This window comes from Ursus arctos, unplaced genomic scaffold, assembly GCF_023065955.2.
Source record: "Ursus arctos isolate Adak ecotype North America unplaced genomic scaffold, UrsArc2.0 scaffold_5, whole genome shotgun sequence".
NCBI lineage: Eukaryota > Metazoa > Chordata > Mammalia > Carnivora > Ursidae > Ursus > Ursus arctos.
In genome coordinates, this window is record NW_026623067.1 from 8,721,729 (window position 1) to 8,737,231 (window position 15,503).

General features: G+C 36.8%; 1 protein-coding gene across 1 annotated transcript; it reads left to right on the forward strand.

Moving 5' to 3' along the window:
- Positions 1–249: 249 nt before the first annotated feature.
- Positions 250–1,242, forward strand: LOC113261900 (olfactory receptor 2T8-like). Its single transcript, XM_026508212.2, has one exon. It carries the CDS (start codon positions 250–252, stop codon positions 1,240–1,242), a length of 993 nt encoding a protein of 330 aa, XP_026363997.2.
- Positions 1,243–15,503: the final 14,261 nt, after the last annotated feature.

The window sequence follows — 15,503 nt, forward strand, 5'->3', positions numbered from 1 at the left end:
CAAAGACACATTATCATATTCTTTCAATTGATCACAAATGTTTATTATGCCTATCAATCAATAATGAAGATGGAGGTATTTATTTTGAAAACTTTGAAAATGACAATAAGTTGGAAAAAGTTGAAATTAACTTTATGTCCAAGTTAATTTTTTTTGCAAATGGCAGATGAAAGATTTGAAAAAAGGTTTTATCATTATCAGTCATGTACTTATCAATAACTATATAATTGAAATAGAGCATTGTAAATGATGAAATCTCTGTCATCTGTTTCTTCATTTGCAGTGTCACTCGTGCTTGAAATCATGAACATCTGGAACACCACCTCAGATTTCATTCTCCTAGGACTCTTTAACCACACAGGAGCCAATCTATTTCTCTTTGTGATGGTTCTGATGATTGCCTTCACCTCTCTAGTAGGCAATGCCCTCATGATCTTCCTGATTCACCAGGATGCCCGGCTCCACACGCCCATGTACTTCCTACTGAGCCAACTCTCCCTCATGGACATGATGCTCATCTCCACCATTGTGCCCAAAATGGCAGCTGACTATTTGACAGGCAAGAAGTCTATCTCCCCTGCTGGCTGTGGGTTGCAGATCTTCTTCCTCCTCACTTTGGGAGGGGGTGAGTGCTTCCTCTTAGCAGCCATGTCCTATGACCGTTATGTGGCTGTGTGCCACCCACTGAGATACCCCATTCTCATGAGCTGGCAATTATGCCTGAGAATGACTATGGGGTCTTGGTTCCTAGGGGCAGCTGATGGGCTCATGCAGGCAGCTGCTACGATGAGCTTCCCATTTTGCAATGCACATGAGATCAATCATTTCTTCTGTGAGGCCCCTACTCTGGTGCGTTTGGCTTGTGCTGACACATTTGTTTTTGAGTATGTGATGTACATTTGCTGTGTGTTAATGCTCCTGGTCCCATTTTCTCTCATCCTGATTTCCTATAGTCTCATCCTTGCAGCAGTTCTCCAGATGCGTTCTAGAGAAGCCCGCAAGAAGACATTTGCCACCTGCTCTTCACATCTCTGTGTGGTGGGACTCTTTTATGGAGCTGCCATTTTTACTTATATGCAACCTAAATCCTACAGGTCAGCTAACAATGATAAAGTGGTGTCAGCCTTCTATACTATCTTCACTCCTTTGTTGAACCCCCTCATCTACAGTATGAGAAACAGTGAAGTTAAGGAAGCCCTGAGAAAATATATGCATCAGCGTGCTGCCTTAAGTCATGACTAAGAGTACATTGATTTGCCCCCAATTTAAAGGCTGTATAAAGTGACTGTGTGGGATTTACTAGAGAAAAGTTATATATCTGTTACATCTATATTTGTTACAATTTTACATTGAAAGGCAGATAGACTTTCATAGTCTGGATCTTTTCCTAGGTTGTCATCAACACATCAAATTGTGGATTGTTAAAAATCTGTTAATCACAAATCATTAAAATATTTTCACATCACACCATACAATAAGTATTTGTTCAAAGAATGAACTAAGTAATCAAACAATTTTGAACAGCAATTGTAATTTCTTTTTAATGGTGGTATAGCTTACAAACATTGGAATGCTCAAAACTGATTGCTCAACCAATTTTAATAACTTGGGCTTGTAACTTACCCACTAACTAGTAGGAAACAATTCTCACCAGACCAGAAGTGTGTTTCATGACCTTTTCCAGTAAAACGACTCAACCAGGATGGAATTACTGGTCAGATTTGTATCTCTATTCTGTTTGGCATATTGTAGAATTTTGCTTCCATGAAAACAAAATGTGTATTTTTTATATCATGTGTCTTTTTCTCAGTATGTTTTTAAAGATTCTGCCATGATTTTACATTTCTCTTTTGTGTTCCTAGATAGTATTCCCATCTCTGAAATTAACACTTTTTGTTTTCTTACCCCTTTGATGATGAACATTGGGCTATTTTCAGTCTAGAACTATTATGACAAAAATAACTTTAGCTTCCTTTTTGGGATCACATGTTTTTATTTCATTTAATAGAGGCATGACTAATTTTTTAGTAAACAGTGCAACAAAATGTTTGTTCAATTTTACCTGCCTACCAGCAAGTCACAGGATTACCACTTGCTCCAATTGGCAGCAATCGTGGGTAATGTCAACCTTTTTCATTTTAGCTATACTAGTATGGATATACTAACTCATTTTCTTTTTATTTTTCATTTCCCTAATGATTAAGGTTTCCAAGGACTTTTTCATTACCTCATCATCTATGTGCATATCTTCCTTTGTGAATGATCAGTTTTCATTTTGAGGGGAAAAAAAAACCAAACATGTAGATGCTTCCAATGCAAAAACAACTTGGTGGTTTTGTAGTAAACAGTATATGATATTCATAGGATTATTTGGAATTTTTAAAAATAAAATTATATTTGGGTAATTGTTACTGCATTTTTCTGACAAATATGCTTTTATTTTATTTTCAAAGATTACTTATTTTCAGTAAAATTAATATTTATGGAATACATCTCTTCCTCAATGTCCATTGGGCTAGAATTATAAGTTTATTATTTGTTTTATTTATGCATCATAATATATTTCAGTTCCATTTGGTGGTATCATTCTTTAAAAATCTGATACATTTTTCTCTAGTAGGTAATTTTTCCTTAAAGGAAAAGGATTTAAAAAAAAATAGGTTACAGAATTTAAGGATCTGGTGTTCTTTTCAGGGTATATATATGTTTTTTTTAACTTTTACTGGTAAATGATTATATACCTACAATGATTTTCAGCCAAGAAATTTGGCACCTTTAAAGAGGTTGCTTGTGCAAAGAAAATAATTATAAATAAATAGCTATTTATTAATACATCTCTATATTTACAAATCCATATTTATGCATGCTCCAAAGTTTTGAGTAAAATACAAAATGTACTTTAAGACAATAGTTTAAAATGAGCGGTTTAGAAATTAATTTTGTACTTTTTTTTTTACTTTTGCCATTTTAGCTTTATCTGAATCCTGTCTTTCAGAACTTTCTTTTTCTTAACAGCATTTTAGTCAGGATTTTATTCTCTATCTCACATAAACAAGAAAAAGGAATAATCAACATAAAATAATATCAGGTAGCATTGAAAGTTCCAGTTTTGCAGGTTTCTGCAATATTTTGGAAATGAAACCTACAGACTTAAGAAGAAGATCTAGTTGAGGAATTTGTTTCAAACCTAAATACCTAAATACTACCCTTGTATCAAAGTAGACCACGTTTAGAGGTCTACAGTCAAGGTTTAAAATACAATCAGTTGTTGAGTTCAATTAGAAATGCTGATGTGTGGGGGCGCCTGGGTGGCACAGCAGTTAAGCGTCTGCCTTCGGCTCAGGGCGTGGTCCCGGCGTTATGGGATCGAGCCCCACATCAGGCTCCTCCACTATGAGCCTGCTTCTTCCTCTCCCACTCCCCCTGCTTGTGTTCCCTCTCTCGCTGGCTGTCTCTGTCTCTATCGAATAAATAAATAAAATCTTAAAAAAAAAAGAAATGCTGACATGTGGTATTTAGGTATTTTTGTAGGTATTTTGTGGTATTTAGGTATTTAGGTATTTTTTGAAAAAATGTCTTTCATTCTTTAATCACACTGTGCATTTTGCTTAACATTTCACGTTCATATTCTCATTTTAATAGTTACCATAGACCTGATGTACATTCAGTGCTCTCACTTTTGAAAAACACAGGCAAGTGCATTGGCACAAAATTCATGGTCCCCCTTCACACAGATCTGAATTCAGTTGTCTGATTTTAAACAGCTTGCATTAGGAAAGGGTGGTTATGAAAGTAGGGCTAGACACTCAAAACACCCCTCATACACACACAACACAGAAACCCATGTGACTTAACTATCCTTTCCCTTCCTAAAGAACAAGATGTTGTCAGTGAAGCCCCTATGTTGGGTTAAATAGGTAAAAATTTCTGGGTAAAATGGTCTTTAAAATAGAATCTGAATTCTGACACCAGAACTTCAGGACTTGAACCATTGGATAAGCCAGATAACCTGGGCATGTTGTCTAATCTTGTGGGAACCACACAGATCTTCAATGATAAATAATAACAACTGTAAGATGTTAATCAATGTTAGATGCTTAAAATCTTGTCTGATATTCAAAAATATTCATTAATGTATAGCTGTTATAATAATTATGTGTAAGACCAGTAAGTTAACTGAATGTTTTGTTATATTTACTCTCATATTTAGTTTATTTGGTTATCATTTATTTGACTTATGATCCTATCAAGAATAAAAATAGCATAATCACATAGATAAAACAAATCCATCTTTTTATGTATCTCTCTGTAGTAGGTGGTCTGTGTGAGAGGAATGCTCACTCATTGACTCCACAAACACCCAGGAGACTCTCAGTGCTGCAGCAAGTGAGGTCAGCCTAGTGACCTTCACTAAAGCTGGTATCTAATGTAAGAAACAGGCCATACACAGTTCCTTTAACAGACAGTGTGCTCTTAGGCCTTGAAGAATGGGAATAAAATATGCTAAGAAGAGAGGGTACAATGGGAATGGGTTCAGAAGGGTAGGATATTTTTTTTTTGCTTTAACAAATGCGTCATCTCACTTTATTTAATCAATCTGAAATAGACATTTTCCCTCTCTGACACCAGGATTTTTTCTGCTGTACCCTGAGGAATTTATGTCTGTCTCAGTGTCCCCACCCCACTCCACACAATTTCATCATGTTCCCTTCACTTCCCTCCCCAACTGTGCTCTGGGGACATGGCAGCCCATGTCACCCATCAAAGGGTGGCTATTTTCTCCTCCAGATGCCACATGACACAGTTGGTTGGTGTCCTACCTACTTTTTCTTGGTCTTCCCAAACCATTTATTCCAATTCCCTCGCAAACTCTCAGCTGTTTTGAAGAAAATTCCTGGATTGGGGCATCACCCCATGGCTCTCAGTCACTCTGGATGAAGTGACATAGAAGTAGACACCTGGATGTTCTCAGCCATTGCTAGGCACCAATGAGGAGAAGCTGATTGGTCTGGGGAGCTGATTAGTCTGGGGAGCCAGCGAGCCCGGTGTGTTAGATGTGAAATAAGTCAACAATGTTCTGTCTTGGGTGGTGCGAAATTTGTAAAGTTTAATAAGGGGAGAGAAGTGGGCCCTGGGGAGACATTAGGGGCTAAGTCAGGGAGAGATGAGTAGGTCACATACAGGTGCAGAGGACAAATATGAACTGAGGCAGTGAAGCTGTAGATCAAAGAGGATGCACTGACAGAGCTGTCCAGTTCAGAGCAAGACATAAAAGCAAGTAAGGATGGTCTAAAGAGAGCAAGGAAGTCTCCAGGATATTTTTACATGAACCCTTAGATATTGGAAGGTCTTTTGCTTACCAAAATACACTCTAGAGCCATATGTGTCTTTGCAAATGGCTGAGTAATATTCCATTGTATATATGTGTACCACATCTTCTTTATGCATTCATTAGTTGGTGAACATTTGAGCTCTTTTCATAATTTGGCTGTTGTTAATGCTGCTATTAATACTGTGGTTCATGTGCCCAAGCCAAATTAAATCGGTCAGAGAAAGACAAATACCATATGATTTCATTCATATGCGGACTTTAAGAAACAAAACAGATGAACGTAGGAGAAGGGGGAAAAAAGAGGGAGGCAATCCATAAGAGACTCCTAAGTATAGAGAAGAAACTGAGCATTGATGGAAGGAGGTGGGCAGGGGATGGGCCAAATGGGTCATGGGTATTAAGGAGGGCACTTACTGTGATGAGCACTGGGTGTTGCATGTAAGTGATAAATCACTAAATTCTATTCCTGAAACTAATATTACATTATATGTTAACTAATTAGAATTTAAATAAAAACTTGAAACATAAAAAGACATTTAAAAAAGCATTGGAAGACATCTAAAGCCTTAGAAATAGTGGGAAAGATTGTTTATGAGGAAGAAAGAATTTGGACATGGGAAAACTGCAAGAAAGACTAGATTATATATTTGCCAAATCATGAATCCTGGGTAAAAGTTCCATCTGGAGAATATGTTATTAAAATCAGCATCTGGGATTCCGTGGCCCTAAACTCAGAGAGTCAATAAACTCCTACAGTTTTTCTACTGAGAGGGGCCAGATAGTGTCCCAAATAGTGTGGGAACTCAGAAGGAATCCCCAGACATCTGACAGCATAAAAGAATTACTGATACGCCCAATGAGCTCAAACTTTTAAATTTAATACTAATCATCATCATCATCATAAAATGGCTTGATGATTTTAAATTGAGATAGAATTTTACATTCACTCTTCCCTTCCATATTCATTCCGTGGTGGTGGTAGCTTCAGTCAATATCCCGAGAACAGATATTTTAATACTTAGCAACTTTAGCATCTAGTCATGATTATTCTTCCTCTTGATAGTGAGGTAGTTGCATTAAGAGCACTAACTGTAACACATTGCTTGTGGGCTGAAAGTAGTATAGAATGTATCTAAAGCTCTCTCATGTCGTCCATTGTTCTAAAGTTTGATTGGCAAGGATGAAGTATATTGTGGATTCCCTATTTTCTCCAAATCTCCCTTCATTTTCTGAATATGAACAAGTAAGATTTTTTTTCCCTCAAAGTCTTAGGGATGTAGTGGAAATTAAATAGCTGAAACTATTGCATCCATTAATATTATATTCTTATTATTAATTTTGTTAGTTATTATGAAAGCTAGCAAAACACATAATGGTACAAGTGCTACAATTAATTATACTGTTCTGCTACTCATTATCATTTAATCATTTATAAACATTTGCTCAAGAAAAACAAAACTGTAGGTTTCATCCATAGTTATCACTTTTGTATTAACCATCAATTTATTCCCTTGGTTTTTATTTATTTGAACTTTATTGGTTTTATTTAGTTGGCCACATTCACAATAATTATTAAATAGGAAAATAATTTATTCCTTTATAAAATTATGCATTTACATTTCAAATGACTGAGAATTTCAACCAATAGTGCCCACAAGAAGATACTCACTGCACTGTTATTTAGCATATCACCTGTGTTTGATGATGACTTTTAGAAGCAACCAGTAATTTGAAATACAGTCCTGACCCATGGCACCATCACTGACCTATCACTGACTATGACCTACCATTGTCACCATCAGTGGTGAGATGTGACAGTAACCACATGTTCACGTATTGGCAGGTCAGACCAACAGTGAGAAGGTCAAAAATGACCTAGAGAAAAGTTCTTAGTATTAACAGGGTCTTTGTAAGCTTCTGTCTGTGTGTACATGGCACAGAAATTTCCTAAAATAATTCTCATCCTTAGTACCGGAGATGAATGTGGTTATAGTTTTCTCTATTGTTAGTTGTTCTATATTTTTAAATTAGTTTCAGAGGTGGAATTTAATGATTCATCAGTTGCATATAACACCCAGTGCTCATTACATCACGTGCCCTCTTTAATGCCCATCACTCAGTTACCCCATCTCCCCACCCACCTCCCCTTTCAGCAACCCTGTTTGTTCTCCACAGTTAAGAGTCTCCTATGGTTTGCCTCCCTCTCTGTTTTTATCTTATTTTATTTTTCCTTCCCTTCCCCTATATTCATCTGTTTTGTTTCTTAAATTACACATATGAGATAAATCATATGGTAATTATCTTTCTCTGACTGACTTCTTTTGCTTAGCATAATATCCTCTAGTTCCATACAGGTTGTTCTATAGATTTTTTTTAAACAGTGCTCAGTCTCATTTAACTTTAACCAACCATTCCCATCCCCACTCCCATTTCCACTCTTACTAATAATGGGTCCCAGGGCATCATCCCTTTCTGGTGCCTCTTCAGCCCCTGATGGCTATGGAGTAGACATGGACTTCACCCAGCTCAGGTGCCACAGGCCAGGCTCAGGTTTGGGTCCTGGGTGAGGGCAGTGCAGCCATAAAGGGCCCTACCATTCAGCAACAACTCTTCAAATGTAGTGATTAGTTCTGATCAATCAGAGCTGCTGTGTGGATCAAGACGACCCATGTAAAGGACAAGGTTTGCTAGTGCAGGGTTATCTTATCCCCTCATTTGTTCAGGCATAGTATTGTTATCTCAGTTCCACCAGGTATAACCAATCAAACATCTGATATTGTATTAGACATGTATGACTTTCATAGTTCCTTTTCCCATTTATTTCAAACTTTATTAGCAGAACTAGTGATTCTGTGAAAACAGGATTCCTGTCCCTGAGGGGAAGTATGGGTCACGGTCTTGTGCTTTTGTGTTTGTTTGGAAACCAAGAGCTTAGGTTCTGGGTCTCCATCCTATGTCCAGATGAGGAGGCTGCAAGAGTTGCTTTGCTCTCAGTACTGTGTGACTGGGAAAGGGGGAAATCTGAGCCTGCAATCTGGCATCACAGCAAAGGAACTTGACTACCTTGTACTGCAAATTGTGGGTCCTAGGTAGGGGAGGGTTGCCAGGAACTCTTAGATCAGTGCCAGTTTCTAGGTGGCCATTCCTCATGCAATTTCCCTGGGATCTGGTGGCAGGGAGGAATCTGGCCCCTCAAGGTGGGGCTTCATCAGGCTCCTGAATGTGCAGATTTGGCTGGAATCACTGGAAGGCTGTGCCCAGGGTTCCTCTCCTCCATCCTGAGAAATAAGTGAGGAACTTGTATGCTCAGTCCAGGGTCCTGTGCCCTTCCCTGTCCTTCCCAATGGACCCTCCAGGCTAGGTGGTCCCTGTGACTCCCTGGGCATTTCCCTGACACCTGGAGGGTCCTCTCTGAGCCCCATCCTTCTTTCAGAATAGACCCAATGTGGTGACCACAGTTCACCTGTGTGTGTGGTCATCAGGATGAGTTCTGAAGCCAGGAAGGTGTTTTAGGTGACAAGGGACAAAGGACATGTTCTCCACCACCATGGAGGCATGGATACAGGCTATCCTGGTGACAGGACTGTGATGCTGAGAGCAGGGTCTGCTGATACTGGAAATGCCATGGCAGCCTTATGGACTCAGCAGGGAATGAACCAGTATTTAGAGATGACCACATTAGTTTTTTTTTTCTTTTTAAAAATTAATTTGTAGGGGCGCCTGGGTGGCTCAGTCATTAAGCATCTGCCTTAGGCTCAGGGCATGATCCCAGGGTCCTGGGATCAAGCCCCGTATTGGGCTCTCTCCTCCGCTGGGAGCCTGCTTCTTCCTTTCCCACTCCCCCTGCTTGCATATTCTCTCTTGCTGAATGTCTCCCTTTCTGTCAAATAAATAAATAAAATCTTAAAAAAAATTAATTTGTAGGGGTGCCTGGGTGGGTCAGTTAAGTGGCTGCCTTTGGTTCACATCATGATCCCAGGGTCCTGAGATCAAGCCTGGAATTGGGCTCCTGGCTCATCCAGGAGCCTGCTTCTCCCTCTCCCTCTGCTGCTCCCCCTGCCTTCTCTCCCTCTCACTCTCTGTCTAATAAATAAATAAATTCTTAAAATAAAATAAAATTGTATATTTGTGTGTGTAGGTGTTAGAAATAATGTTAAACTTTAGATCTCAAAAGGTTCACAGTCTTTTAATTTGTAGAAACAGGTGACTCATTTGCTGTTTACTTAACTTTATATTCATACATCTGTATATTAATTTTTACATTACAACTCTTCAATAAACATTTTACCAGAAAGAAAGAAAGAAAGAAAGAAAGAAAGAAAGAAAGAAAGAAAGAAAGAAAGAAAGAAAGAAGAAAGAAAAAGAAAGAAAGAAAGACAAGGTTATGTCAATACACATACTTTAGTTTCAATGAAAATGGAAACTACACATTGGGAAATTTTACATTTTATTTGTTTGGTTGGTTGGTAATGCATTAATACTATTTAGGTTTTTATGTTAATCCCAACTAGTTATCATTCAATGTTATATTAGTTTCAGGTGCACAAAATAGTGACTTAACACTTCCGTATATCACTCTGTGCTCATCTTAGTGCATTCCTTAATACCCATCACTTGTTTAAGCCATCTCCCAACAACCTCCACTCTGGTATCCATCAATTTATTCTCCTTAGTTAAGAATCTGTTTCATGGTTTGCCTCCCTCTCTTTTTTCCCCCTTTGCTCCTTTGTTTCATTACTTAAATACCACATACGAGTGAACTCCTATGATAATTGTATTTCTTTGACTTATTTCACTTAGCATAATACTTTCCAGCTTCATCCACATCCTTACAAATGGAAAGATTTCATTCTTTTTCATGGTTGAGTAATACACCTTTGTATAATAATGTCACTTGCTTATCCAATCATCAATTGATGAAAACCTGGGCTATGTTCATAGGTTGGCTTGTAAATAAGACTGCTATAATAATCAGGGCACGTGTATCCTTTTAAATTATTATTTTTCTATTCTTTGAGTAAATAGCTAGTTAATAGTGTAATTGCTGGATCATAGGGCAGTTTTGCTTTTAACTTTTTGAGGACCCTCCATACTGTTTTTCAGGGTGACTGCACCAGTTTGTATTCCCAGCAGCAGTGTAGAAGTGCTACCCTTTCTCCACAACCTCACCAACATCTGTTGTTTCTTGTGTTGTTGGCTTTCACCACTCTGACAGGTGTGAGGTGGCATGTCAGTGTAGTTTTCATTTGTATTTTCCTGATTATGAGCATCTTTTCCTCTCTGTTGGCTATCTGAATATCTTCTTTGGAAAAATGTCCATTTGTGTCCTCTGCACAATTTGAATTGGATTATTTGTTTTTTGGGGGGATGTTGTATAAGTTGTTTATATATTTTGCATTGCATAAGTTGTTTATATATTTTGCATACTAACCCTTTATCATATATGTCATTTGCAAATATTTCCCATTCTGTAGGATGGCTTTTAGTTTTGTTGATTATTTCCTTCATTGTGCAGAATTATTTATTTTTTGTTTTTCTGTTTGTTTCCCTTGTCTCATGAGAGAGAAATTGCTATGGCTGATGTCAAAGAGGTTACAGTCTGTTCTCTGGGATTTTAATGGTTTTCTGTCTCACATTTACATCTTTAATCTATTTTTAACTTATTTTTGTATATGGTGTAAAAAAGTGGTGGAGTTTCATTCCCTTGCATGTTACTGTCCAGTTTCCCCAACACCATTTGTTGCAGAGACTGTCTTTTTACTATTCAATATTATTTCCTGCTTTGTCAAAGATTAATTGACCATATAGTTGTGGGCTCATTTCTGGGTTTTCTATTCTTTTCTATTCATCTATGTGTCTATTTTTGTGCCACTACCATACTCTTTTGATCACTACAGCTTTGTAATATAAATTGAAGTCCAGAATCCTGATGCCTCCAGCTTTACATTTTTCAAGATTGCTTCAGCTATTCAGGGTGTTTTGTGATTCCATACAGATTTTAGGATTATTTGTTCTGACTCTGGAAGGTGCTACTTGTATTTTGATAGGGATTGCATTAAACGAGTAGATTGCTTTGGGCAGTAAAGACATTTTAACAATATTTTTTTCCTTCTGATCCACAGTTATGGAATGTCTTTCTATTTCTATGTGTCATCTTCAATTTCTTTCATCAGTGTTTTATAGTTTTAAGAGTACAGATCTTTCATCTCTCTGGCTTGGTTTAGTCATAGGTATCTTATGGTTTTTGTCCAATTGTAAATGGGATTAATTCCTTGAATTCTTTTTCTGCCACTTCATTATTGGTGTATAGAAATGCAACATATCTCTGTACATTGATTTTGTATCCCCTGACTTTCCTAAATCCGTGTATCAGTTCAAGCAGTTTTTTGGTGGAGTTTTTCAGCTTTTCATATCATTTGCAATTAGTGAAATTTTTAAGTCTTCTTGCTGATTTGGATCTTTTTATTTATTTTTTCTTGTCTGATTGCTGTGGCTAGGACTTGAGTACTGTGTTAAAAAACAGTGGTGAGAGTGGACATCCCTGTCTTAATCTTGACTAAAGAAAGAGCTCTCAGTTTATAACAATTGAGGGTATATTAGCTCTAGGTTTTTCATATATGGCTTTCATTATGTTCAGGTATGGTCCCTCTAAACCTACTTTGTTGAGGGCTTTTATTATGCATGGTAGTTGTAATTGGTCAATTTTTTTGTGGCTGTTGTTCATTCCTTTGTTTGTTTGTTTTGCTTTATTTTGTTTTGTTTTCTGAGTGTATTGAACTGACTATAGGCTTCTTATCCTTATCCACCTCAATTGATTTATAAATATTGAACCACCATTGCAACCAAGGAATAAATCCCACTAGATCATGATGATTTTTTTAATGTACTGTTGGATTCATCCTGCTAGTATTTTATTGATTTTTTTCATCCATGTTCATCAGGAATATTGAAGTATACTTCTCTCTTTTAGTGGAGACTTTATCCGATTTTAGTATTAGTATAATACTGGCCTCATAGAGTGAGTTTGCAAGTTTTCTTTCCTTTTCTATGTTTTGAATAGTTTGAGAATAAATAGGTAAGAATTCTTCATTAAATGAATGGTAAAATTCTATGAAACCATCTGGCCCTGGACTTTTGTTTGTTGAGAGATTTTAGATTACTGATTCAATTTCTTTGCTGGTTATCAGTCTGTTCATGTTTTCTATTACTTCCTGTTTCAGTTTTGGTATTTATATATTTCTGGAATTTATCCATTTTTCCAGGTTGTACAATATGTTACCATATACTTTTTCATAATATTCTCTTATAGTCATTCCTACTGCTGTAGTGATTTTTCCCCCTCTCTCATTTGTGATTGTATTTATTTGAGTCCTTCCTTTTTTTTTTACCAATCTGACTAGAAGTTTATCAATTTTATTAATATTTTCAAACTCCCAGTTTCATTGATCTGTTCTTTTTTTTTTTTAGTTTCTATATCATTTTGTCTCCTCCAATCTTTATTATTTCCTTCCTTTCTTTTAGCTTTAGATTTCATGTGTTGTAATTTTTCTAGCTCCATTCTGTGTAAGAACAGGTTGTTTACTTGAATTTTTCCTTGTTTCTTGGGGTAGGTCTGTTTTGCTATATAGATCACTCTCAGGACCACTTTGCTGCATCACAAAGGACTGTTGTGTTTTCTTTCTCATTTTTCCATTTTTTAACAATTTCTTCTTTGATTTCCTTGTTGACCTATTCAGTGCTTACTAGCATGTTGTTTAACCACCATGTATTTGTGGTCTTTCCTCATTTTTTTCTTGTGGTTGACTTCAAGTTTCATAGTGTTGTGGTCAGAAAATATACATGGTACGATCTTAATCTTTTTATACTTGTTGAGGCCTGATTTGTGACTTAGCATGTCATCTATTCTGAAGAATATCTCATGGGCACTTGAAAAGAATATGTATTCTGTTGCTATAGGATGGAATGTTCTTACTATCTGTTAAGACCATCTGGTCCTCTGTGTCATTCAAAGATATCATTTCTGTGTTGATTTTCTATTTAGATGATCTGCCTAATGATGTAAGTGGGATGTTAAAGGCTCCTACTATTTTTGTATTATTACCAGTGAGTTCCTCTATGTTTGTTATTAATTGTATTATATATTTGGTTGCTCCCATGTGGGTTGCCTAAATTGTTAGTTTTTGTTGAAATGACCCCATTATTATCATATAGTGCCCTTCTTTTTTTTAATTTTTTTATTGTATTTTGTTAGTCACCATACAGTAAATCCCTGGTTTCTGATGTAAAGTTCAATGATTCATTAGTTGCATATAACACCCAGTGCCCTTCTTATCCTCTTATTACACACTTTGTTTTAAAGTCTAGTTTGTCCATTGTAAGTGTTGCTACCCTGCATTCTTGTGACATCCATTGGAATGGAAAATGGTCCCCTCGCTTTCAATTTTCAGGCATCAGGTATAAAATGAGCTCTCGTAGGCTGCATATAAATGGGTCTTGTTTTATATCCGTTCTGACACGCTATGTCTTTTTTATTGGAATATTTAGTCCATTTAGGTTCAAAGTAATTATTGATAATTATGTATTTATTGTCATTTTACTTCTTGTTTTGTCATTGCTTCTGGAGATTTTCTCTGATCGTTTTTTGTCTTTGTACTGTTGGTCCTTTCTTTGCACTGAATGAATCCTCTTTAATATTTCCTGTAGGACGGTTTAGTGGACATGAACTCCTTTAGTTTCTGTTTCTCTGGGAAACTCTATCCCTCCTTCTATTCTAAATGATAACCTTACTGGATAGAATATTCTTTTTTTTAAAAGATTTTATTTATTTATTTGACAGAGATAGGGACAGCCAGCGAGAGAGGGAACACAAGCAGGGGGAGTGGGAGAGGAAGAAGCAGGCTCATAGCGGAGGAGCCTGATGTGGGGCTCGATCCCATAATGCCGGGATCACGCCCTGAGCCGAAGGCAGATGTTTAACGACTGTGCCACCCAGGCACTCCTGGATAGAATATTCTTGACTACAGATTATTACCATTCAGCACTTTGCATATATCATGCCACTCTCTTCTGGCTTCTCAAGTTGCTGTTGAGAAATCTCCAGCTAGCCTTATGGATCTTCAGTTGTGAGTTAAGGGTTTCTTTTGTCTTGCTGTTTTTAAGGTTTTTCTTTTAATCACTGTATTTTTAAATTTAATAACACTATGTCTCTCTGTTTGCCTGCTGTTTTTGTTTCTTTGTTTGCTTTATTTGTTTGTTTAGTTTTCTTTTGTTTTTGTTTGGTTGGTTTGGGTTGGTTTGGGTTTTTTTAGGTGTATACAGCAGACTTTTTTTTTTTAATTTAAATTCAATTAGCCAAGGCATAGTACATCATTAGTTTTTGGTGTAATGTTCAATGATTCATTGGGTGATATACTCAACTAATACTTTGTTTTTTCATGAGAATCTCTGTGCTTCCTGGATCTTGATGTCTATTTTTTCCCCATATTAGGAAGTTTTCAGCTATTTCCTCAAATAAATGTTCTGCCCACTTTTCTCTCTCTTCTTCTGGGATTCCTATAATACAAATATTATTACATTTGATGGAGTTACTGAGTTCCCTAGGTCTATTCTCCTGTTCCATAATTCTTCTTCTTTCTTGTTTAGCTTTGATATTTTCCAATATTTTGTCTTCTAGTCACTAATTCATTACTTAGTTTCTCCAAGCCTGTTCTTCATTGCATCAAGCCTATTTCCAATCTTGTTTATTGCATTCTTCATCTCAGAGGGATTCTTATTTACTCTTTTATCTCTGTGGTAATGGTCTCACTGATGTTTTCTATTCTTATCTCAAGCCCAGTGAGTATCCTTAAAATTGTTGCTTTAAATTGTCCATCAGGCATGTTAATTTTATTTGTTTTGCTTAGATATCTGGACTTGGTCTTACCTTGTCCATTCATTTGGGATAAATTCCTCCATCTTGGCATTTTGTCTAAGTCTCTGCTTTTGTTTGTGTTAGAAAATCAGTTAAGTTTCCTGCTCCTGAAAGTAATTGTTTTATGAACAAGAGGTCATGTATTGTCTAGGGCCTGGTGCTTCAGGGAGTGTTTCTGCTGTGTGCTCTCTGCTGTTGTGTTTTTGCTGCTCTGCCCTTCAGTCCAGTTGTCTGCTCAGTCTCTCCTTGCCTTCTGTGGGC